The sequence below is a fragment of the Colletotrichum godetiae genome (genome assembly GCF_030913485.1).
Source record: "Colletotrichum godetiae strain CBS 193.32 chromosome Unknown BDP55scaffold_31, whole genome shotgun sequence".
In the NCBI taxonomy this organism is placed as follows: Eukaryota; Fungi; Ascomycota; class Sordariomycetes; order Glomerellales; family Glomerellaceae; genus Colletotrichum; species Colletotrichum godetiae.
The window spans coordinates 300,399-325,096 of NW_026851279.1; the positions used below are offsets into that span (position 1 = coordinate 300,399).

At 54.1% G+C, this 24,698-nt stretch overlaps 9 protein-coding genes across 9 annotated transcripts; 3 read left to right on the top strand and 6 right to left on the bottom strand.

Moving 5' to 3' along the window:
• Positions 1 to 21: 21 nt before the first annotated feature.
• BDP55DRAFT_730576 (uncharacterized protein) lies at positions 22 to 985 on the bottom strand (the record flags this gene model as incomplete). The annotated part of the gene is made up of 2 exons (XM_060579704.1): positions 22 to 567; positions 626 to 985. 2 exons carry the CDS (start codon positions 983 to 985, stop codon positions 22 to 24), a joined length of 906 nt encoding a protein of 301 aa, XP_060427451.1.
• Positions 986 to 3,455: 2,470 nt separating this feature from the next.
• On the top strand, positions 3,456 to 4,620 carry BDP55DRAFT_556288 (PDR16 protein; the record flags this gene model as incomplete). The annotated part of the gene is made up of 2 exons (XM_060569572.1): positions 3,456 to 4,161; positions 4,235 to 4,620. 2 exons carry the CDS (start codon positions 3,456 to 3,458, stop codon positions 4,618 to 4,620), a joined length of 1,092 nt encoding a protein of 363 aa, XP_060427452.1.
• Positions 4,621 to 5,193: 573 nt separating this feature from the next.
• On the top strand, positions 5,194 to 5,932 carry BDP55DRAFT_556378 (transporter particle component; the record flags this gene model as incomplete). Its single annotated transcript, XM_060569585.1, has 2 exons — positions 5,194 to 5,399; positions 5,482 to 5,932. 2 exons carry the CDS (start codon positions 5,194 to 5,196, stop codon positions 5,930 to 5,932), a joined length of 657 nt encoding a protein of 218 aa, XP_060427453.1.
• A 473-nt stretch (positions 5,933 to 6,405) lies between these two features.
• Positions 6,406 to 6,834, bottom strand: BDP55DRAFT_730579 (Apc13p protein-domain-containing protein; the record flags this gene model as incomplete). The annotated part of the gene is made up of 2 exons (XM_060579705.1): positions 6,406 to 6,741; positions 6,826 to 6,834. The coding sequence occupies 2 exons, from the start codon at positions 6,832 to 6,834 to the stop codon at positions 6,406 to 6,408; spliced, it is 345 nt and encodes a 114-aa protein (XP_060427454.1).
• Positions 6,835 to 7,388: 554 nt separating this feature from the next.
• Positions 7,389 to 8,056, bottom strand: BDP55DRAFT_730580 (uncharacterized protein; the record flags this gene model as incomplete). Its single annotated transcript, XM_060579706.1, has 2 exons — positions 7,389 to 7,673; positions 7,829 to 8,056. 2 exons carry the CDS (start codon positions 8,054 to 8,056, stop codon positions 7,389 to 7,391), a joined length of 513 nt encoding a protein of 170 aa, XP_060427455.1.
• Positions 8,057 to 11,753: 3,697 nt separating this feature from the next.
• Positions 11,754 to 13,553, top strand: BDP55DRAFT_730581 (uncharacterized protein; the record flags this gene model as incomplete). The annotated part of the gene is made up of 1 exon (XM_060579707.1): positions 11,754 to 13,553. The coding sequence occupies one exon, from the start codon at positions 11,754 to 11,756 to the stop codon at positions 13,551 to 13,553; it is 1,800 nt and encodes a 599-aa protein (XP_060427456.1).
• A 2,292-nt stretch (positions 13,554 to 15,845) lies between these two features.
• On the bottom strand, positions 15,846 to 16,361 carry BDP55DRAFT_634072 (uncharacterized protein; the record flags this gene model as incomplete). Its single annotated transcript, XM_060572628.1, has 1 exon — positions 15,846 to 16,361. One exon carries the CDS (start codon positions 16,359 to 16,361, stop codon positions 15,846 to 15,848), a length of 516 nt encoding a protein of 171 aa, XP_060427457.1.
• A 1,061-nt stretch (positions 16,362 to 17,422) lies between these two features.
• BDP55DRAFT_670255 (uncharacterized protein) lies at positions 17,423 to 18,051 on the bottom strand. Its single transcript, XM_060575372.1, has one exon. The coding sequence runs from the start codon at positions 17,742 to 17,744 to the stop codon at positions 17,442 to 17,444; it is 303 nt and encodes a 100-aa protein (XP_060427458.1). The 5' UTR covers positions 17,745 to 18,051; the 3' UTR covers positions 17,423 to 17,441.
• A 3,404-nt stretch (positions 18,052 to 21,455) lies between these two features.
• BDP55DRAFT_224697 (uncharacterized protein) lies at positions 21,456 to 22,695 on the bottom strand. The gene has a single exon (XM_060566102.1). The coding sequence runs from the start codon at positions 22,311 to 22,313 to the stop codon at positions 21,543 to 21,545; it is 771 nt and encodes a 256-aa protein (XP_060427459.1). The 5' UTR covers positions 22,314 to 22,695; the 3' UTR covers positions 21,456 to 21,542.
• Positions 22,696 to 24,698: the final 2,003 nt, after the last annotated feature.

A 24,698-nucleotide genomic window follows, 5' to 3' on the forward strand; every position in this document is an offset into this window, starting at 1 on the left:
CGCAATGGAGAAAGAGGGGTATCAAGTAGTCTTAACAGGGTTGTATCCTCTAAACATTTCGCAAGGAAGATAGTTGTTTTCGATAAAGGGCGTGGCGGCCTGGAAGCCAGCCACGTCGGAGAACGAAACGTCGGTCTGGAACGGCCCGAGGTTCGATTTGAGCGTCCCGCGTACGGGAACAGGCTCGAAGGCTCCGGTGGTGACGGAGGTGTTGAAGAGACGGATCTGCTGATCGCAGGTTGAGCCGTTGGCGAAGATGGGCTGGTTGATGATGGTGTCGAACATGGCCAGCGTGTAGGGGGCCTTGCCGCCGCACGACGACTTCTTCATCTCGAGGGACATGTACTTGGCGCCCGCGGTACCATTGAATGAAGTGCCACCTCCGGGGGTGGCCGAGTATGCGTTGCAGTCAGGGGCAAAGGTGGCGGCGTGGACTTCGGTGCCGTACGCCTGGGAGCCGGTGACGGCAGCGGGGTTGGTGGCCGAAATCAGTTGCTCGGGTGCCCATCGGAAGGACGATTTGCCGTCGCCAAGGAGATCCAGGAAGGGAAACTCAAAGCCAGCTTTCTGTTCCGAGTGTCAGTAAAGTATCTCTGGGAGGAAACGTCTTGTACACAGGACGTACACTAAAGTCTGGAATTCCAAAGTTCTGAAACCGAATGTCGTGATCGTGGCCGGCCTGGACGACAACGGGGTACATGTCGGCGGGGAAGTTTGGCATGAGAGCCCGATATGCGCCCTCGAGAATGCCATACTGCTGCGGGATGATTTGGCGCGCAGTCGTCATGGGGATCGGAATGATGACCATGGTGACGTTCAAGAGGCCAGTGGCGTTGTTCGGGTACTGGCTGAAGATGGGGTTCGGCTGGTCGACATTCGTGCAAGCGAGAGGTGTAGCTTGGGCAGCTGTTGTCTGCATCTGGATCCCAAAGATGACCAACAAGACCGCGATGGACGCCTGGACGAGGTAGTTGGAGAGTGGCATGTTGAACCAGGAGGATAGATTATCGCGTGAGGGAAGAGAGATCTTCCTCAGATCTGGGCAAGGCCAGAGGGAAGGGAGGATGGTGACCATCTTTAAGAGCTCTGGGGACGTAGAGCTGCAAAAAGGATGGAGGAATGCCAGTGAAACATCAGTGGCTTTTGAGCTCTAATCCTGGCGGTCGATCCGGAGGTTTTGTTCTTTTGAAGGTTTACCGGTACGGATACCACGCAGCCTTTTCAAGACCGGGAGCCGCGACGATCAGTGATGGACATTCGAGTTCCCGGCGGCATTGGGCGGAGTTCGTGGGGGGCGTGCTGATGTGACGACGATCCGTCCAGAAGCCGGAGTGAGAAGTTTGAACAGGCAGGGCTCCCCCGAGATGTCTAGGTTGTCTGGAATGGGGCCAGCAGCCGGGATAAGAGCGGCAGCGGGTTGCAGAAAAGTGTGATATTGGATAATAGCAGACGGTGTGGGCGGGAGGCAGCTGCATTCACTTCAACCTAAGAGGCATCTGGGACGACGGCGCATCCCCGCACGGATGGGATGTGTTCATGGTTTGGTCCAACAAGCAAGCGACGTATCCGTGGTTTTGGGTGTGTGTGTGTTTGGATTGGACGAGAGGGATTCTCGAGGGATGGACCATGGCTCGGAAACGAAGAACCGAGTGATGGAAAGTGGACGGATGGGGTGGAGAGAGCACACACAAAGTGAGTCTTTCTGAGAGAGTGTGACACGGTGACAGGGCCAGTGCCGGGCCTTGGGAGTTCGGGAGGGAGAGAAGCCAGGCGCTCGGCTGCAGCCACAGCTCGGATGGTTGGAGATCCGGGCAGCTGGGAATGGCTCCAACGTCCCCAAGAAGACCAGCGTGACCAGCCACGGACACGGAAGGCCGAGGGACCGGCCGAGGGAGGAATCAAGTTGATTGGAGCACCGTCTCGACTTTGGGGCGGCCTAATGTTGACCACGCGACATTTGTAGCGGATGATCGTTAGCCTGGAAACGATAGAAGTATTGATCGTTCGATTCGTTCCACGCAGTCGGCCAGCGGCGTTCTTTTGGGTAAAGCCTCATCTTCCAGCCATCATCGGCGATATTGTGTGGAATGTGGTCTCTGTACACTGTAGTGGTGCTTTGGTAGGTTCGTCGTTCTCCAAATGCCACGGGGATTTTCCAATCCATGGGATCAGATGAGATGGGAGGATCCGTACGAGAGATCAAAAAGTTGACACTTGGTGGTGGCCACTGACACGCCGGTATGCTGGCATTCCTTGGTTTGCAACTCTGCAAAGAGTTCGTCGGCAGCGCAAAAGTGGCACCCATGACTCGACGGAGACAGGAAGGGCTCTGGTCCGTTGTTAGAAGGGGACGACTGCGACAGCGGCGTGTGCGAGTTGTCTTGAAGGTTGAGTGAAGATCCGAGGTTTCACATCGCCGCCAGCGTCATTGCAGCTGCCAGCAGTAGCAGAAAGCAGAAAGCAGCAGATGGAAGGAGTCAACCTAGGAGAGAGCTGCTCCCATCCCAGCTGAAGATTCGGTACGTATCTTTATTAGGTAAGGTGAACTCCGGGTATTTTACGGAGGCACTGGGGGTCCTCAGGGTCCTCTCAAAACGCTGGAACCGGGACCCACTTGGTCCGGTCTAGCGCGAGTTTTACCGTTTTGCCGACCAGCACCGCGCTGCAGACTGAGGTGCAGCGCGTGACAAGGCCTGCCACCGCCCTGCCACCTCGGAAAAAGCGCAACATATTGACCATCCATCTCAACGGCGTTTAATGTAACTTGCCAACAGCCTCTGCAGACTAATGCCTTTCATGTGTTTTAATTGCGCAAACGTTAGGAGGAGGTTCGTGATACCTTGGGTCGCATATGGAGTAGACTAAGACAAATCCTCAATATCCCTCAGATAAACAGAATAAACTCAACCTACTACCTTATGCCCGCAGCCTGGCCGATCAATGGCGGGCCTACACAGTAAAACGCGCCTTTGGGGTCCCCTTTTGGGTCTCTTGGGGCGGACACTAACGGCCGGAACTGAGCTTCCCGGCATGGGCTCATCTCCTTTCCTCTCCAGACTCCGATCTCAACTGTCAATCCTTACCGCGTAAGCTCATCGTGGCCGCAACTGCAATTCTAGCGGTGAGACTTGTGAGCGAAGGAACCTCATCACGATTCACCCAACCTCTTCCGTGACCTCTGGAACAACAAGTTCGAAAAGCTGATCACGGCGTGACACTGGTGCCTTTTTGCTCTTCCTGTACCAAAAACAGACGCAGACGCAACGCACACCCCCCTCAACCCCCGCGCGCACATCTCATCCCACCTCACCATACCCCTTACGGCCACGATCCCATCCGTATTGCAAGGGCAAGCCGCAAAAGTCAAAAAAGAATCCAACCAACCTTCCACCGGATCTGCTCCTCTCCGAAGGAAGAAAACGTCCACGGTCCACCAACCACCAGTCACGCCCGCCATGGCCTCCGTCGCCGATCAAACACCGGCCTCCACCACCGCCGCCGGTCTGCAAGAAAAGGCCACCGCATCCGGCCCGCTCAAGACGCCAATCGCCCTCCCCGTCCCGGCCTCCTCCACCCCGGCTGTCCCGGCCCTCACCGCAGACCAACAGACCAAATACGACGGCCTCCTCGCCCAAGCCCGCGCCTGGACGGAAGTGAAGTGCACCACCGCCGCCCACGCCGCTAAATCCGGGCCCCTCACCGACTCGGAGCGCCAGTGGCTCACGCGCGAGTGCCTCCTCCGCTACCTCCGCGCCACCAAATGGTCCCTCAAGGACGCCGAGAAGCGTCTCCTCGAGACCCTGGCCTGGCGCCGCGAGTACGGCGTCGAAGACCTCACCGCCGACCACATCTCGCCCGAGAACGAGACGGGCAAGCAAATCATTCTCGGCTTCGATAAGGAGCGCCGGCCCTGTCACTACCTCAACCCGGGCCGCCAGAACACCGACCCCAGCCCGCGCCAGGTCCAGCACCTCGTCTTCATGCTCGAGCGCGTCATCGAGCTCATGCCCGCCGGCCAGGAGAAGATTGCCCTCCTCATCAACTTCAAGACGTCAAAGAGCCGCGGCAACACGGCGCCCGGCCTTGGGCTGGCTCGCGAGGTGCTGCATATTCTCCAGACGCATTACCCCGAGCGTCTCGGCAAGGCCCTCATCATCAATGGTGCGTTTTACTGGAATCCCGTTCCATCCCCATCTCCTCTAGATCAGTTCACGACAATACTAACAATTGACAGTCCCCTGGATGGTCAACGGCTTCTTCAAGCTCATCACCCCCTTCATTGACCCCATGACCCGGGACAAGCTCAAGTTCAACGAGGATATGCGCCAGTACGTGCCCGAGGAGCAGCTGTGGACCGAGTTCAGCGACGGCAAGCTCGAGTTCGAGTACGACCACTCCGTCTACTGGCCCGCCCTCAACGGCATGTGCAAGGAGAAGCACGACGCCCGGACGGCCCGCTGGGTTGCTGGCGGCAAGCAGATTGGCGAGTCGGAAGACTACCTGGGCGGTGCCGTTGAGAAGGGCGTCGGCGCGGAGGCTGTTGCCCCGGCTGTTGCTGCTGTTGCTGAGGCTGCTCCAGCTACGGCTGAGACACCTGCCGAGGTCAAGCTTGCCGTGTAGATGAGGCTGAATAGGTAGCAAGTGTTGAACGGAGAGTTTAGAGGTTGGCTTGAATCATTACAACATTCATAGACAGAGCAAACAGGCGCTCAAACTAATGGCAAGATAGAGGTACAGAAAGGTAGATTTTTGGGTGCTCCGCGGGGACATTGAGACGGTTGGAACCTTTCTTGGTGTTCCCCGTTACATAGATCTTCTATCATACATATTTTCCAATTCGATTTGCTCGTGATGACGTTTGCAATGTGATAGACGAAGTTTCCATGAGGTTAGGCAAGGTACGGGAGGTGAGGTTCATGAGCTCTTATCGTTATCGCCGATAAGGCTGACCCAATCGCCTCCCCAATCGCAACTTGGACATTGAAACCCACAGCTCCCGCCAACCCTGCAGCCTTTCCATAAACGTCACCCCTTCTCGGCGCAAGCGCAACACCAAAGCTGCTGCCGCACACCGATTCTCAGCGCGTGGAGGACAGTTCCAGTCAGTCTCAAACCAGGTGCATCACCCTGTATCTCAACACAACCACCAAACAGCACTCTAGGCACCAGACACACACATACACCCACGCGACAATGGCGAACCTGCCGACGACGAAGAGCATCCCGGGCAAGGAAACGCCCGGTCTGCGATACCCCTCCAACGGCAAGACAATCTACCACCGGCCCCTGAACCGCACAAAGACGGCCGAGCTGAGCCAGTCCAGCTTCGCCTACCTCTTTAGCGAAATGGTCTCGTACGCCCAGCGCAACGTAAAGGATATTTCCGAGCTCGAACAACGGTAAGCCCCCCCGGGCTTTTGTCTTCCCCTCTACCGTCCAAGATCCAAACATCCACTAACTCTTGCCCTTAAACTCTTCCAGACTAAACGTCCAAGGCCACTCAATAGGCCTCAAACTCCTCGACCTCCTCCTCTTCCGCGAACCCCCGCGCACCCAGACCCGACCCCTCACAATCATCACCCTCCTCCACTTCATCAAGCAGTCCTGCTGGCAGCACCTCTTTGGCCGACAAGCCGACCGCCTCGAGAAATCAGCCGACCCGGCCAAGCCCGACGAGTACATGATTATCGACAACGAGCCCCTCGTCAACGCCTACATCTCCGTGCCGCGCGAAATGTCCCAGCTCAACTGCGCCGCTTATGTTGCGGGTATCGTCGAGGGTATCTGCGACGGGGCCGGGTTCCCTGCGAGGGTGAGCGCGCATAATATTGCGGCCAAGGATGAACACGAGATGTGGCCTGGCAAGACGGTGTTTTTGGTAAAGTTTAGACCTGAGGTATTGGAGAGGGAGGGGTATCTTGGGAAGAGCTGAGCTGGTCGAGCCCTTGAGAGAGGTGGCTGGTTTGATGGTGGTCATTGGGTGAGGAGATGACGGGGTATGTTGATTCACGGCGTTTACTGGAAGGGCATGGACGGCGTTTGGGCGATGGGAGATTTCTCTGGTGCATCAAGTACCTTACATATCATTTGAAGTGAATTTCTAGGAAGACTTCATAGCAAACAAGATCAAGAACCCTTAAAAGACCTCAATAGTATTCTTGCACCAGCGATGTGTTCACAGGAGCTACGAAACTCATAAAGCCCTCTGCGTCAATAACGCGTCTCCGGTCCAAGGGTCAAGTCGTTCCCCCTCCAAAGCAATCTCACGATGCCACCACTCCCCAAGACTTCCCCTACCTCGTCCTCAAAATCAATGCCTGGGTATCCCATAACGCCAAAGAATATCTTCCACCCATATAGAGCCAGCCCCCTCCCTCTTCGTCGTCAACCGCGATCGCACATCCTCTACCGCGGCAACCTCTTCACACCACCACCACCAGCACCCCCAGAACTCCCTCCAGCCCCAGCCTGCCCCCCAGCCGCCGGCGGCCCCCGATTCATCAACCCCGACAGCCCCAAATCCTTCCACGCCGCCTCCCGCTGCCGTTGCGTCGCCTTGGTAATCCCAAACGCCGCGTGCTGATCCGGCACCACGTCGTCCTCGTCCTCCGGGTTGATCGGCTGGTGCTGCGGGGGCACGTAGACCTCGTCGTCCGGCAGCTTCTCCTTGCAGAAATCCTCAAAGAGATCGGCGTCGCGCGCGCGGTGCATGTGCACGTACGTGTGGCTGGCGTCCTTGTTCTGTCACGGTGGCGCAGATTTGTCAGTTACTTTTGGGGTGTATGGATTTAGGATGGATGGAGAGGGTGGAATATGGGGACGTACCAGGCCCATGACTGTGGGTTTCGTTTAGTATTCTCGGCTTCGATTTTCGTTGAGCAAGTGATTGGAGGTTTGTGTGGAGTTGGCGGCTTTCAGTTTCTATAATGTAGAATGGTAGGTCGTGTTCGTGGAGTTGGATGCAATGTTGATGTTCATGGATGGGATCTCAAGCTCCCCCACCATTCGGCAGATCCCGGGCAGGGATCACCTTGCGCTACGGCAGCCTTCTACGAAAAGGATCCACTTGACCCTGCACCACTGCACACCCATCGACAACTTCACCAACATCAAGCTAGGTTGGCTGTCAGACGCCCCAATGTCTACCATCATGGGTATTGTTTCAACATTGGGATTGATCACGGAGATGGAAGAGACTTTAGAGAATCTCGTTATCAGAACATATGACAAAACAACTTCAATGGAGTAAGAACTTTTCTGAATTTCAATTCTAATAAGAGTACTCTGTCTACTTGCTGCTGTTTGTTCTGTAGCTCATCCTCCTCGGGAACCTTGTTCTATGGAGCCTCTGTAAACTATCTCTGGAGAAGGTCGCCTCGACCCTTCCTCTAGTTGCCACGCGTGACCAAGACGTAGACTGAGCGTTTCTCGTTCCACCAGTACCCGCTCTTCCCATTCACAATGCATGTTGTTTGAATGGGGTTCATCATCCGTGCAGTTGTCAACGAGAAGTCGATATTGTGGATTCCGCCAGATGCGCAGACGATGGCCTTGCATGAGCCGTGGGTTTGGCTGAAGCAAGTTCTGTCGGCCGATACATCAGCTCCATCCTTTTGCCCAGATTGTATCTTTGCGAAAAGGGCTGGGCAGTCAAGAGGGCTTGGTCCAGGTATCTATCTCTCCGTCAGCTCTGTAGTATCTACGGCGAGTTTCCTATCTTTTCAATGCCAATGATACAGCAGTAGAACAAGATCCATGCATTGAGGGATAGCAGGAAGCATGATCTAGAGAAAGTGGTACAGGCAGACGGGAAGAAATAGAAGCTCACATGATTGCATCCCCAGTTATTGCCAACACCAGGAATCATCTTGGAGATGGCAGAACTTGCGTCAATGGCTGTTTCGTGCTTCAATGTCTCGAAGCTTGGAACATTGTGAGACCTCGGTCGGATCTCTTCGTGGTGTCGAGGCGTGATGTCCTCATGTTGCCGAGGGTTGACTTCCTCGTGGTGGCGGGGTTTGATGCCAATGGGGCTGGCGATGCCAAGGGCAGCCATTATCAGAGTGACGATAGACAGAAAGAACATCTTGGTGGTCGGATTACTGATGCTACCGAGTGGTGTGAGTCCGAGTGGAAAAAATGAGTTGAAAGGAATGCTACCAGAAAGAGAGGTCAGCGTCTGGGGAGATGGCTGTGATGGGTATGGCATGTGAACCAGTCGTGGTGTAGAGATGGGAGGGCGGCTGTTCAGCTTTTTGTAGGAAATCAGGTTGATTCCATCGAGGTCATCTGCGGAAATTGCATCGTATTCATCGGCCTCCTTACCCCCTGCCCTTGGAACCTTCCCAACCCATGCGGAAGTCATCCATCAGGTCACACATACCTCAGTCAGGCAACCGTTTGCTCTCCACGACATTAGAGGCAGGAGCATCTTTTCCAAAGAAGGAAAATGGGAGGAACGGCTCAGGCTTCTGGGCAGCGACGTCTTGATGCTAATCCGCAACACGGGGTCTGAGAAGCATCTTTCACGATGCATATGCGGTAGGTACACGAGGTCTCGGTTCTTTCTCTCCGGACCGATTTTACGTCTTCGCTACGTTACACTAGACCATTCCACATTATCTGATGGTGCTACTCGTTAGAAAGATCGAGTCTATGATCCTCCTCCCTGTGCAAGATGAAGAGGGCTTGCCACGCGATCATGGCCACCCAAATTTGACCGGTATGTCGTCACCGCCTTCCTCAAAACCCAGCTGAAGAAGCTTGAAAGACACCACGTTGACGTCTCGTGTTGCTGAACCATGTGCACCGTTGCAACGTGATGTCTCGGTTGCCAGCAAATTGGAAGCCCTGTGATGCGCATTCCCAGGTTCAAGGTCCTCGAGCTCTCACACCGACTATTCGGTCAGGGGCTGAACACATGAGGATGACCTCGTCGAACACCACCTTGAATGGGGTATTCTTCCTCTTAAATTTGAACTTCTAAGTTTGGTCATCTTTGATCCAGGTTTCTAACGCCAGGTTGTCTCTTCCTCCACTTGATGAGAGCACCCATATCTCCAGGAGCACCTCGGAGCATCCCAGACCTAGAACAGGAAGGCAAGATGCCTCTACTTCTCTTCATACCTGAATATCTTGACCGGTTTCAAGCGACACTGTGCTTTTATAGTGATGTTAATAGATGCTTTCCATGCAGTTGAACAACTGAAGAGAGTTGGTCTCACGTACGAAATGGGCGACCTGTTGAATTCGGCGAGGATCTGGAGAGTCGAGACGTACGTTCCCCACGAAGAACGAAGCGCTCGCTCTACGCATGAGTACGTACAGCTGGTCAGCGTAATTTGTAGACTAGTCGTGGTGAAACTCTATTGCAATGAATCCTGTGCCAGCAGCTTGCCAATAGCCACAATTGTGCGTCGAAAAGAGTCCAGAGCTAACAGTATTTAAAAGACGATGATCTGCTTGCCCTGAACTTTCGATTACTTTGTGGCCATTTGAACACACATTCAAGTCTACCTAGTCCAAAAAGCGGCGTACAGATTGTTTCATCCTTCGTGAGAGATATGCCCCTGCTTGGAATCTACGTCTATGCTTGGAGACATCTACAAGTGTGGCGACCGGATGAAATTCTAGACGCTGTCTGCTTTCTCAATCAAGGTCTCCTTGATCTCTAGTTTCTGTACACAAAATCCAAGCGGATTAATGGTTTATGCGACAACAGGTAAGACTTCTAAGTAAGGAGGGGAGTCACAAGGGAACCACTAGTTCGATAGTTGCCACGGAAGGAATTTGATAATCCATCGCTTTGCTCGCGCCGAGAACGTATGTGGAAATGCTATCTAGGAAGAGCTATAGTAAAAGTCTTCTCCAAACACACTATAGGATAGCCATATACAGAGAGGATGACATTGAAAAGCCAAGTAATTACTAACCCTCCTGCCTTCGCTCATCTAACTTCATTCTGAGCCTCTTAGCCAGGTACCAAGCACAAATAAAAGCTACAGCGAGAACGAAAGCACCCCCGGCGCTAATGCCTACCAACGCTATGATATTGAGTATCCCGAAATCGCACCGGCCTGGGTCTATCGCAACTGGGTCGTCTCGAGGTAGAAGATACATCCTTCCAAGCTAAAACGAATTAGATCTAGCAATCAACGACATTACTTGGTGAGAGGTGCGAGTGATAGTAACTACTGCGGGTAATGACAAGCCTGGGATATAATCCTCACTTTGCGTCAAAGTCTCGCCGGCGCCAGCGCAGCCTTTCTTGAGATTCTCGTAGTTGTGTGAAGTCTGGTTGTATATTCGTTGAAAATGTATTTTTCAAGCTGAGACGAGTTAGATCCATGGTCAATGCTACCACTCAGTGAGAGGTGCGCACGATATTAAATACGGTAGAAGATGGCAAGTCTGAGGTGCAATATTACCTGGCGTCAAACTCCCGGCGCCGGTGCGGTTTCTCTCGAACTTCCTGAGTTCGTTTGTATGTGTTTTCTGGTGATGTATTCATTCGGCTGACTGACTGACTTTTGATGTATTTCCTCGTCCGAGTATTCCATCGAGTCGAAGTCATATTTTGTAAATATACTGTCTCATCACAACAAAGCATCTCCTGTCCACAGAACAGCGTCGCCCCCAGACCAAGGAAAACACCACCACCCACAAAGGAAGCGTAATCACCTGCGCATTCATCCTTTGACTTCTTGTTTACCCCCAACATTCTCCACTCACCCAGACTGTTCCTATTCTTTACGCTTCTTCAACGGATCCTTCCAGACTTTCTCTCTCGGGCAAGCACGACACAAGCAGATGTGTTTCGGTCAATGAGGTGTGGGCCCTGTTCACCATCACAAGGCCCTCACTCACTTCGCGATGGACCAAAAATACATCCCACGCGACTTTTGATCACACCCCTTTCGGTGAACAGCAGACTGTCTGCCTCATCCTCATCCTCGACCTTGGCCTCGACCACGTAGGGCTGCTCTGCCGCACCTCCCCTCTTCACAAACACTCACCTCCCACACACAGCCATTGTTTACTTTGACCTCCCACATCCATCCACACTTTTCCTTGAGCAGAGGTGAACTTTACATTGTCAATTCCATCACCCGAATTTTCCGCCCAAAACAAAAACCAAGACGACGCAAAAATAAAAAGGCAGGGTCGGGGGAGAAGTACATCGCTCAAGAAGGAGACTGCGATCCTTCACCCCGTCTTTCACCTCAACCACCTCATCCCAAATAAGTATTTCTCACCTCAAATTCCCCTATCGATCTCTCACCTGACGACCACAACAATAGAAATCGCCCTCATTGTCAGCAGTAGAAAGAGATCCAATTCATAATTCTTTTCTACCATCGCTCTTCCCCCAAACAAAAACATTACAAAATATCACGTGCGATCGTGCCAGTAGGTGATTTCTCCTTCTCACCCACTCACACTTCCCCTCCATCTCAAAAATAGTAACAACTCACCATCTTCTAGACGGAGCTCATTTTGCTACCGTTTTGGCACTTCTGCTAGGTTGCTGTTGTTTGTCCAGCATTTTGCAGCCTACAGCTACACATACAATACCGGCACATTTACTGGACTTGACTCGACGCGACACTGCGATATTCACAGCTCATAGCTCACGATACCTTCTACCGATCGTATACCCCTATACCAAAACGAACAGGGCAGCATCATACGCACCTCCAAGGCTCACACTACCCCTTCCAGACATACCTAGAGCCCCTATTCTACTAACCAAGATGGCTCCCTCAGCCCTTCACTCCCTCCCCTCGCCAACCATAACCTTCAAGCCTATCCTAGCAGCATTCACACAGCCGCCAACAGCAACCCCAACAACGTTGCTCACGGCAGTCGCAAAGCTCATACCCCGAACTGCCATGAACGTGTCCGTTTACATCACCCAGAACCCCTCGGCTTCCCCAGCACCGACCGACGCACCGAAGCTCAAAGATCCAGTCTACGGTAACCTCACTTGGACTTTCATCGCCGTCCCCTGCGTTCCCGTTATCGTCCTCGTCTTCTTCATCTTCACATGCTACCAGGAACGCCGCCGCACCATCAAGAACATGCAGAGAAATCCCGATATTGAGATGCAGACCTTCCACAAGTACTGGTTCCCCTGGCGCGAGCTCGATAAGAACGAGGTCCCTAATGAGGTAAGTGAAACCACCAAGAACCTGTCCTCCTCCCAAATCACATCCCTTCCCGTTGGTGCCCGAGATGGCCCTGTTGGCCCTGGAGATGCTGCTGCTTCAGCTACAGCCAGCAGCATACCCCCAGGCATCATTACCCTCGAAGACCACTCCCGTCGCAAAAACCGCCGATGGGCACCGTGGCACCCAAGTGACGGAACCCAGATCCCCCCCATAACCCTCTACGATAACCCCCCCTCCTGGGGCCGACGACACCTCTGGTCCGAAGTCATGGCGTACCCATCTCTCCTGACGCCTGGCCTCATCCGACGTCGAACAAAGCCCCCCAAACCCGATCCCGCCGACGATACCTCCTCCTCATCCTCCTACTCCTCCCCTCCGAGCCCGAACGCCTCTCCCCCGAGACTGTGTACCTCCCCGAGAACCGCTCCCCCTCGAACCCCCGGCGGTCTACCCATTATCACGGAATCCGGTGAAGGCGAAATCACCTCCGCCCCGAAACGCTCCCGATTTGCAGAGGCCACAACTCAAATCATCGAATCCCATCAACCCGAACCCGAACTCGAACACGGCCCAGAACGAGAAACTAACCAACGCACCCAGATCTACGGAAGAACAGGCCGCCGTCGCCACTGGGGCCACGAAGACGACCACCCCCGCGAGAACCAGAGCTCCAGCTCCAGCTCAGGCCATAGTTCCCGCGAAAACCAGACAGACACATCAGACGAAGCAGACGAGAACGAAGAAGGCAACAACTCGGACGCAGACTCCATCACAACACAGAAGCCCATCCGCCCGCCCACCGATATGCCCTCCTTCGGCCGCTTCAAAGACGTCTCTTCCTCTACCGCCACTGCTCAGAAGAGCAGCACCACTGCCACCGCAAGCAGCAGCGGCACAGGCACAGGCACAGGTACCTGGGGGGCAGGTCACATCCCCTCCTACTACGGCGCCTCTCCCTCCCCGGCGGAAACACACATCCAGCAGCCACGCGGACAACCTCCTCCATCCGCGAACGCGTCTATCTCGGCAACTCCAACCCAAACCGCAGCAGCAGCCGCCGCCGGCGCGGCAGCCCTCTCCCGCCGAGCCCACGCCTCAACATCGCGATCCCCCGCCGCAAACTCAGACGGCGTCTCCCCGCTCTCCAGCGCGCGCTCCTCCACCGTCACCGTCACAGCCGGCGACGCCCGCCGCCGAACAGCAAACACCGTCTCCAGCATCGGATCCGAGCCGGGCTCTCCAACGCGCATGGGCAGCGCTCAATGGCGTGGCCACCTCGTGTTCGATTCTGACGAGGAAGAGCAGGGCGAGGGCAGCAAATCCGTCCGCGAGGGTGGTTCTGACAACAAGATGGGAAAGCACAGCAAGAATGTCAAGCCCTAGAACAGTGAGACCTCTCCTGCTGATGCCGGTACCACTCTTCTTCTCGCTGGAATTGACGAGAACATGACCGCGAGCAAGTCCACGTCCAAGGGCAAAGGCAAGGCTGTAGCCAAGGACAAGGACAAAGGCAAAGGCAAAGGCAAGGCCAAGAGCCAGTGCAGATCTAAATCCGACACTGTCGTCGGAGCCAAGACCGACAACATCATCGCCAAGACCAAAGCCAAATGCACCTGCAGCAAAAGCAAAGGCAAAGGCAAAGCCATACCCTCCAACGCCAGTGGCGGTGCAGCCGTCGTCGCTGAATCATCCACCTCCGCGTCCGCGTCCTCGTCATCCTGCCCTCGGCACCTGAGCCTCACCCACAGCTCTGCCGCCGTCGAGGCATCCCAGTCCACCCAATCCACCTCTACGGCACCGGACGTCCGAGGCCCGGCGACCAAGAACAAGGCCCATCGCAGATCGATTACAGAGTGGCCCCGTGTCTGCTCCGGCTGCGGCCAGGTGAGTTAAAAAGTCCCCCGATCCAATTCACACTGTCCATTCCGTCTACTGTCAAGTGAACGAGGCGAAAGGGTTCAGTAACAACTGAGACTTTTCGGAAGACGTGCGTAGGGGGGCAGGGGAGAAGGAAGGAAAGCAAGAAAGAGAACGGAAGGAGAGGGTGAGTGGGCGGCCGAGGTGTTCGCAATGGACAAGGAACCAACCGACGATGAAGGCGATGCCATCACGACGAACACACTTCCTCCCGCATCCAAAATCTTATTCATCCCACCACCATTCCCATCTCATCGAAAAGAATCCCACCTTTATCGTTGGTACGCCGTACTCGCTTGGCCCGGGACCCGATCACCATGCCAAAGATGGAAGTCCATCCTTTTCAGTTCGCCATGGGTATGTCGACAGTAGATGATGACTGGATGGTTCAAACTCTCTTGAACCTTTCTTCTTCTGCCTTTCGCTCTCTTCAGCCACAATCCAGGACAAGGTGATATCCCCGTCCCTCCCCCCCTCCATCACCTTCCTTCTCTCTCTTTTCTCTCACAAATAGCAAATTTTCTAACGCGTTTGAGCCTCTGCTATAGTTCCCTCCTCCTTCGCTTATTACACCTTCCCATCCTAGCCGACATCCTGGAGTTGAGATGGAGTAAAAGACCGCGGAACTTTTTCTTTCCTTTTTCTTTTCTGAATCTGCGTGTGGTGCGAGAGAATTTTGCGTGTGTAAGGATTATTGTATGCCTAGGTACCAGGATAAACGAGGAGTATCTCTTGAACTTTGCTGAACCGTGTCGGGATCCGGCACACTTACACTCTGTAGCCGTCGGTTTGTCCTCCAAGCATGAACGTGATTGCCGAGGCGGTCGGCCTGTGTCCTTGTCAGCTCGTCTTTTCGTAAGAAAAGAAGGGTCTACTCCAACCAACGTGCGTCGTTTCATGGCAATCACTTTGGCCAAAACACGTAAAAAGAAGGGATGATCCATGTCCAGCAGTTGGAAAGAGACTCGGAACGACAAGAGACACAGAGAGGGAGAATGGGCAATGTGTGTAACCAGAAAAATACGGGATACCCGACAGCCAGAGCGCTTCTCGACTGCGGGGTCCCTGATGAACTCTTTGATTGCTCTCGCCTGGTACCCTAATGCGTATAGAGGCCGTCTAACAGAAGCCTGACAAAAATAATCCCACCCCAATAATCCTTTTATACCACAATCCGCAGCTATGGCGAAACCGCACGCGTCTCTCCTTGACGCAGTAAGCGTGCCTCCAATACCCTTGTACAAAAAGTGCTGGTGCTGTTCTCCCCATGTGAAGAATCGAAAAGTAGGAAAAGCCCTGGTCTCTCCGTAAACGTAGACACCAAAGTGGATTGCTTCGTGTCTCGTAGTGCCGATACCCTCGGACTTCTCACAGCCCGTGGGGTTTATCGGGAACCCCTTCTGTAGGATACTGAATCGCAAAGTGCCGCTGCTCGCTCGCTGATGGATTGCCCATGCATTGAACTCCAAAAAACGCCTGATCGTAATTATGGTGGTCCCTTCCCTTTGTTGATGACAAAGCTCGATATGAAAAGGAGACAGTAGAGAAATGATTGCCCGAGGTGGCCATCGGGCGACAGTAATAATGGGTCGTTGTATATAATACAAACTGAAGGGCAAGTGGCTCGAGCTTGGTGACAGAGGAGCGTCTATGCGGCTATGTTCGGTATGATAGTTGGCCAGCTGGCCAGATAGGTGTTTTGCGGTGTTTTGGGGTCCATTGTCGAAATGTATTTGTCGCCAAAAAGACTTGCCGCCCTCACTTGTTTCCATCGGGAGTGCCCCAGATGGGTGCGCCCAAAGGCTTGCTTACGCCAAAGCCAACGCCGACGCCGACGCCAATAACGAGGAGGCCAATGGCGACCTTCATGATGATGCGGTTCTTCTTGCTCATGCGGGCCATGCAGGCGCAGGAGCCTCTATCACGCTTTGCGGCCTTTGCCTTGGCCTTCCAATCCTGCTTGCCCGGCCATATCGTTGGACAGTCTTTCGTGGTTGTGATGCTCTTCATGGCGTATGGGTCGGAGGAGGATGTCGTGGTGATCATAGCCTCAATATCGGTATCGAAGGGGTTCTCGTTGCGGTACGACCGCGGGGTAGAAAGATTGCTGTCGCGGGGCATCTCCAAGCTCTTCTCGGGGGTTGAAGCCACGGGGGTAAGTGTGCCCGGGGTCGGGGTAATGGTGTCGGACAGCTTCGAGTACGCCGCCTTCTCGGGGAGAGCGATGCTGGCGACCGTGGTGTGGACGGCCACCTTTTCTTGAGGAACGGCCATTGTTACGGTAGGGGGTTTGGCAAGACTGGCTTGCTAACGATGTGTGTGATGGGATTGTCGTATCGAAGAACTCGTGTGTATCCAATTGCTTACTTGTCTGTCCGAAGGGGAGCAGATACAATTGCCAAGACTGCTGCAAGAGGTGGGTTAGTCAACGGCCATTGACGAGGTACAAGGGTGAATCAGGGCAGAGACTGGAGGAGAAGTTGATGAAGTAGGGTTGGAGTTGAGATCGATGGGAACCAGGTAGGTTAGAAGAACTGGGGTGACGTACATCAGGAGGCAGCTCAAGAAGTGACCTAGCGTAAAAGGAACGAAGAATGATAGGCGAAGCCGAAAGCCTTGTAGACGAGCAGCAATGGCCTGATATCAACCCACTCGAATGGTTCCAGCCAGCAGGTGAGGAAACGGAGCGGGTAGGCGGTCGGGGGCAAGTCCCAAGCCAAATGTCTTTCCACTAACAGGCGGTTTCGAAGTCGAACCCTGTGGAAGGGTCTGGTGATGTCAACCGAAGGGTGGTTGGCAGATTGAAGAGGTAGCGAGACACGGGGTGCGGAAAGGGATAGTGTGGATTGGGCGTTGAAATTGAGGGTGGAAGTGAGGTCGACGGAGGCGAGTTAAGGGAGGAGGAAGGGGAATAAGGCGTAGATGAGGGATCCGAGAAGTAGGTTGGAGGAGCAGGTGGCAGAAGTAGAGAAAGCTCGATCCAACGGGGGGTGGGAGGTTTTGGATTTGGATTTGGATTTTGAGGACGACAGATGGTAAACGGTAGACGGCAAGAGATTCTCTCCCAAGAAGAGACGAGACGAGACGAGGATGGCGAATCGCGAGAGGGACGTTGAAACCAGAAACCGAAGACCCGTTTAACAGCGCATTTGGGACGACCTTTGACTTGGCAGATGTTGCAAAGTTGAACCCTCAAAAGAGACGACACACGGCAGAAGAAGAGAAAGGCCTGAGAATGAGAGCGAACGTGCACGGGGAGGGAGGTGTCACGATGGTTTTATTAGGGATGGCATGGCATTGTGTGTATTCTTGAGTCTTGTCGTTTGGTGCTTGGGTGTGGATTCTGGACCTGGTTCAGCCAGAGACGCAGTGAGTAGGGGATAGAGAGAGAGGCAGACTGGGGGGAGTGTATTTTGAGAAGAAGGAAGAGGAGTAGTGGGGTGTGTGTACGAATACTCCGTACAGAAGAGCAGGTGCAAGGTCTCCATCCTTGCCATCTACAGATACAGATACAAAGTACATGGTTAGTGGCCGACGGGTGTGTGCGAGACAACCCCAAGACACACAGAGAAAGAGCAGATAGACTGTGAAAGAGCCACAGAGCCACGAGAGCGAGGGACGAGAGTGAGAAAGGGCAAATTGGTGAGTGACAGACATGGGATGGACGAGCTAGACGAGATTGTGGATGTGCATCGCGCAGGGAACACCAGAATACGTGCCGGTACGTACCCCGCGCTACTGCAGAGAGAGGGATACGTACCTATCTTTTGAGGACCCTCTTGGACCTGCCTGCACTCTGGGGGGGGAAGGAGGAGGCAAATGGAGGCACTGGAGCCCTGGAGCAAATGGAGCAAATGGAGCAAGAGGCTAGAGCAATGGAACAAGCCGGGGTATGCCATTTGGGGTGTCAATGGGAGTGGAAAGAGTCGAATGGAGCCAAGATTGCGCCGGGCAGGGGCACCATGGGGACCCAGGCCCGGCTGCTATTTTCTCTTGCAGCAACGTATTTTCTCTCGCCTTTATTCTCTTTCTGCCTTTTTCCTACCCTGCGCATACATACTCCGTACACTACGGAGTACGTAGTACGGATATGCTTCTGCACTATCAATATCTGTACGAATAACTGTACGATATCATGCCTTGCCGCATTCTACTGGGGCTAAATTGACCGGGCCAGACAGGTCCACCAGCCAAACGAGGGCTGTCACTGTCAGTCTAGCTCTGACGCCAGCACCAGCACCATCATCGGGGATCACAGACTGGTTTGCTCTAGAGAGAAAAAAAAAATGCCTTGGATCTGGGATACCGGGATATTCTTCCCTCTACCTTTCTTACTCGGTTTTGTTTCTTGTGCAGGGCCCAAGGCTGGAGCTTGGGACACTTGGGGTTTAGGGGACAGACACACCACACTGACCTTGACACTGACACTGGACGGCGACAGGCGGCGACGAACTCGTCGAGAAGAATCGGAATCGCGCATTGATGCCGTCGAATGTCGAAGCGATGCGAGGTGAGGCGATGCGATGCGATGGAAAGTATCCATTCGTGTACTCTTGCCCTCTAAATTTTTAACATTTTTTATTTTTTTTGGCCTTTGGTCTGCTTTTATTCTTCATTCTATCTATACGAGGCTTGCCATGGCCTTCCCTTACCTTTGAACTTACCTATGGTTCCACTGCGTATGAGGCCAGGTACACATTTAGGTACCTCAGATGTTTCTTACCTAATACACCGGCTGCAAAGCCCGTAAATCGGACAAGATACGTACTTCCACGGCTCCAGTCTCCACGAGGGGAAGAGGAAGGAATTTCGAGCCAGCTGAACCGGGGTCACACACACAGATTCGCAGCCCCCGTGCCTGGCCCTTTGCTGCGTACAAAGTAGAGTCTGCAGACTCTAACTAGTGTAGTAGATTCAGAGACTGGCTTCATTGTTGCAACCTCTATCGCGTTACCTCGGGCCAGTCCAGACCACGCATCAGGTCTGCAACCAGATCAAGTCTTGCCCTCTTTCAGTCCTAAGCTGGCATGGCCGGTAGGGCTACTGGAGCTGCCGACCTGCAAGATGGCTCACGAGACCAGCCGCACAGCAGAGACACACACAAACATATGCGCCGTAGACGGGATGAAAGAAGGGAGCCAGCGGCTGACAGGTCTGACCATTGCACATGTGGGACGTCCGTGTGTGTCTCTCTTCGCCGCTCTGTGGCATCGTAGGCGTGGGCGCGGGCGTGAACGTGAGCGGTGGACGATGACAGCCGACCAGTCGTGCCAGTGAACAAGAAACCAACTTGGACGACCTGGGCCATTTCCCCCCCGCCATGCGCCGTAGCTAGGGCCGAAACAGGTTACTCTGAACCGTGTGCTTGCGGGGGAACTACTTCCAAGGTTCTTCGTCTTCTTCTCCATTATTATTATTGCGACGGCCTGTGCCTGTGCCTGTGTTGTATTGTGTCTGTGTCTGTCATCAATAAGTCTGTTGGCTTGTCAGAGGGGCGAAAAAAAGATGTAATTTATTGGTGGAAGCAAACAAACGGTCAATCGACGTCTTCGTCCGCGGCAGATGTTGGGTTTCAAAGGTTGATTGGCGGTGACTGAACCACCCAGAGTAATTGTCAGAAGGGTAAACCCAATTGCATCTGCCCATCGTAGCGGCAGCCAGCCGGGAGAGGACAAACCGACAACGATCAGAGTAGGTACTTCGTACAGCGATGGCAGGAGACCAGCCACGCGACCATGGCGGTCAGCCATTGACTTATAGATGGCCCGTGATGAGTCAATTTTGCAATGATCGACTTTTTCCTGGAAGTTGTTTGCTGCTCGCGAAAGACATTGCTTCCATTTGGTACGGACTACGGAGTAGTGGCTGAGGTAATGTTGAGAAGACCAGGAGCCAGAGACGGCTTGCACCTGCCAGTGGCACCTGCCCGGTGTGCCTCAGTGCCTCAGTGCCTCAGTGCCTCAGTGCCTCTTGCTTCGCAGTTGGGGAAGAAGGTTGCAGTAGCGGGATGGCGGTGGGTTGGTTCGCGCTATGGAAAGCGCCCCCGGTCCTGGCTTCCCTTGATTGGCAAAAATGGGGTTCAGGTTCCATCTGCGCTGCCGTTTTTGGGACTGGCTTCTTTTTTTCACACAAGACACTCCACTAGCGGGAATCTCCATGCGATTTTTACGTGTATATGATTGGCTTATCTAGGCTCCGTGCTCCTGGTGTCAAAGACGCTTGAAGCGGGAGGCAGTATCCACTTGTGCTGTCCATGGTTTAGTGCATATCTGCATAAAGTACGTACCCCTCACTCAATTCATCCTCCAATGCCTCAGCACCTTGTCGTGCTCATCTCTCAGGTCCGCCAACCTGGAAGTCGCTCCCCCACTGGCTGCCGCTGCCGTTGCTGCTGATTCTCCAGTCTTCCTCATGCCATCCATGCATCTCGCAGCTGTCTGCCTGTCCTTCAATCTTTCGCCGTGTTTCTCACCAGGCCTTGCGCCCCAGATTTCCTCGCCATACTTTGCCTGCTCCCATCATCTACCTGCTGCCGCCCCTCTTCTTCACATGAATCCTCGTCATTCTTTGCGCGTGTTTGCGGTGTGTTTCCCCTCATCTTACATACTTCAGGCGTCCCGGTTCAAGCTAGTTAGCAGCCAGTCAGTAACCACAAGCCAACTTCAGGTTGACCAAAGAGGCATTGCTGATCATAGGCGCTGACACAGACGTTCAAGTTCACTCGTCCACTCAGCAGCACTCGTTGAGTCGTGCCATCACAAATCTACCGTCCATCTCGTCTTTCTCTAGAAAGTCTACTCAAGAAGTCTACGGTGTGATCCCCAGCCACTGCCGACGCCGTCTTGTCCCGGAAACTACCCAGACCAGCTGCCAAGGGCACCCGTCAAGAGGCTTTCAACAAACGCCACGACGGACTGCGTACGCAAGTCTTAGCTGCTGGCCGGATACGCTCTGGCTCCCATTTCAACGACTTTCACTTTGTCGTTGCACTACAAGGAGAAACCTCCAGCCGCCTCCAAGCCACCACCTGTGACGAGGCCGCAAACCTCACCTTTCTCGTCTTCGCCTTGTTGCTCCCGAGTGCCCAGCAACAGACCGCAATCTTCAATCCGCAAAGAGGTTGGCCCCATCACTAACAGCCGCGTATTCATCGTCCATCATCTCTCTCCTCCGACGCTGAACCCGAGGGAACAAGGGAGGCATCCTCAAGGCTCGAGGACCCCTCTTTCACTGCCTTCTCCCGCTTCTGGCCTGCCCTGCTAGTCAAATGGGCTCACCTATCGCGTGCCGTACAGCGTACACACACACCCCTCACCCCCGGCCGTATCAAGCGGCACCACTGCAGCAGTTCTCTCCTCTGGGTACCTCTGGGCAGGAAAAGAGGACCATCCTGGCTCCCTCTCGCCTCTTCCTTGGATAAAGACGACATCGACACCTGCGACCACCGGTGACAGGCTATAACAGCCCACAGTTACGCAGCAAGCAAGTCAGTTCAGAATGCACATTCCGTCCCGGCGCATTGGGAGTTCCATCCTGATTCATCTTGCTGCCGCCGGACCTCTTTTGCTCATTCGTTGAGACGCACGCTCGGTTCCCAATCGGGTCTTTTGGGCCATCCGGCCGAGTGGCCGTCCCCCGTCTCTTCATCGGTCCCTCCATGGCGGCATTTTTATCTCTCGACCTACCGGCCCTCAACCCAAACACCCGGCCTTCGATCTTCCACGGCCGTGTTATGCCACCGGCCCTCGCCTTTATGCAGACATATGCAACCTCCCAGCGTGGCCCATGAAAGGGTCCATGCCGTGCAGAGTACCAGCTGGCACCAGCAACAAAACATGCTAGGCACCTTGTATTGCCTCTGCCGCCTGCCATGCAAGCTCCAAGGCCTTTGGAGTTTGCTATCGCTCTCCCCGCGGCACAGGCACAGGTATCGGCCCAGATTGAAATTTTGAGCGACACAGCAGCCAATGCGTTCCCCAGTTTCCATCTTGCGCTGTCGCCGTGTCTTGAGAGAGTTCGTCGGGGAACGGTCCCCTGTCGCCTGTTACAGGATCCATATCCACATTTTCCGCCCATTTTATCATTTTCCCCCTTTCGTTGAACGCGTTGCTGTCTCCCGTAACTACCTTGACAGGCTCCGTCGCATTGAAGACGTTCATTATGTTTGGCGAAACGACCCTGGCAATCGAGTCTCTTCATGAGGTAGACAGGCGTGACAGGGTCCATTCTTGACTTTGCCGCCCCCAGTCTATCCTGGCCGCTTGTCTCGCTTGCTGAGAAGCTACGGAGAGTCTCCTTCTCCCTGCGTCAGTATGGATCTAGTTCGTTGTTGTTCTAAGTTTTGCATCAGAACGGACACCATCCATCGCTCCCCATCCACCCATTGCGCTATGATGATGAGCGAGAGAGTGAGACAGTACGGCTCTGATCTGAGCCGTTGGATGTTGACCGACGACCGTTGCATTGCTGCTGTCAATGTCGCATCTATCGTCTTTTTTGCTGAAATTACCTGGCTTGGATCCATATCGCTTTTCGTTCTCGCTCTCGCAACCTCCACAGGCCATTTCGTTCCTACACAATCGGCACACACCCGCGTATTCATCCTTGTTACAGACGCTGGGCGGTGCTGGAACAGCCTCTCCGCAGGTCTCTACTGTCTGGATCATCAACGTCAACATCAGTCATCATTTTCAGCCTTCGTTGTCGTTATCGTCATGGCGGACCGAACCGCGTTTTCACTTGACGAGCAGTACGAAATGTTCGCATCATAGCCTAATATCCTTATCCACTGTAATATCTCGTTTTGTTCTTTCCTACGAATACTCCTCCTCTTCCTCTGCGCTGCACAACGCAACAAGATGCCAAGAAGCAGCTAGGGACCTTTCCGTGCCAAGGCACAATCAAGTCGTAAAGCTTGTCTACGGACACAGTCTTGCGGCTTGCCAACGGTTGGCCCCATCTCCGACTGACCTGATCCATTGATGAGGTGGTTCTTCCCGTACCGCGTCCACTTTGCGCGTGGTGTCGTGTCGGCTGTCTGTCGGTCTAGTGTGTTAAATGCGACTATCGATGCAACCTCGTCCCTGAGAAGCAACTAATAATTGGGATGTAGTTTCCTCTGATAGTCGCCTGGGGGGGCGGCGCCATCTGCCCGCTTGGCCACTGACCAGCAGCAGGCGGGCCTTGGTCTGGACGCCCAAGAGCTGGCCCCGGGAGTTTGCACTTTGCAGCATACTTCGACGACATTCGGCACCCTACCTGGGAACACATCTCGTCGTCGCCGACAATCCAGAACCACAGGCTCGCCGCTAATGCAAGGCACATCCAACCAGAGTCCAGTGAGCTCACACCTTTTGATATTTCCAGAACGACGACTCCCAAGTTCCAACACAAGAGAACACCCAACCGAGAGCATGGTCCGGCCTGCTGTCACCTGCGGCCTTGTGGCATTCTTGCAGCTCTGCGGATTTGCTCTCTTGTCGCCTCATCCGCCTGCCCACCCTCCCCTTCCTTTTTTGGTGTGCCAAGTCGTGATGCCGGACGGAAGACCAAGAGATAGGCTTGCGTCTCTTGGGTTCTTTTCCGCTTCTTGGCTTTCGTGGCCAGCACACCACAATCCTATTTTGCCCGAACCACTACACACCTCCTTCACTCGCTCGTCCGAACTGGCTCGTATGCACAGCAGGCGAGTCGACTCGGTCGAGTAGTAAAGGGAAGTGGGCGAATATTGACTGACACTGACAGACACGCTGCGGTTCTATCGTGAGTCTCTGCTGTGCCTCAACATAGCAGCGGTCATATATCCCGCACTCGCCACAAGATGGCATTTTGCCGAGCGCAGGGTAAGACGACTGGGGCTACATTCCACCTGTGACAATCGTCGCACGAGCGGTTCCTCCCTCTTTCCTACCCATTTCATCGTTCATCGTTGGCTTCACAAGGTCCAACCGAGCAGAGGGGCAAAGTGAGCAGGCCTCAACACAAACGGGGACCTTGTGCCGCTTAGCGTACGTCGGCGACTCATGCACACAATGTCGGGGTGCCATCGTGTCATCCCCATCGCAGTAACCGCCCTGGCTCTTCCATGATCCATCTGATTCAAGGAAAATGACTAAGTATCGTAGGGGCGCATGTTGTTTCTGCGCGAAATTCCAGGAAGTAGCAGCGTGCGCGGGCTGGTGAACGGTCTGACATCATGAGGGGGGAATGCTTGGTTTCCTAGGCAAGTGAGACCAAGAATGAACCGATGCAAGCTCCTCGTGCTAGACGATGGATCAATGTGCGAGCGTGACAAGCCCCCGGGTCGCAGCTCTGGATGAGCTTGAAAGGCCCTATCATCCATTGGCCATGGGTGCTGGGAGGGCGGGCAAGGAGACTAGAGAAGAAGCCCAACGGGGGGAAATCCAAATAATACCACTGCCCACTGAGTCTAGCGCCGGCCTTGACACCACTGTATGCCAATGTCGTCTCTGGGCCTAGCTCCGGAGGCGGGTGAGCTAACGGCGCAGCAAGTAGTTTGTGTACTATTGTAGGCGCGGCCGGGGTGGACGAATGGGAGTTTACCCCTCACTGTCCCATTTGCGAATGGCACTGGCAATGGTTCAGTTCAGT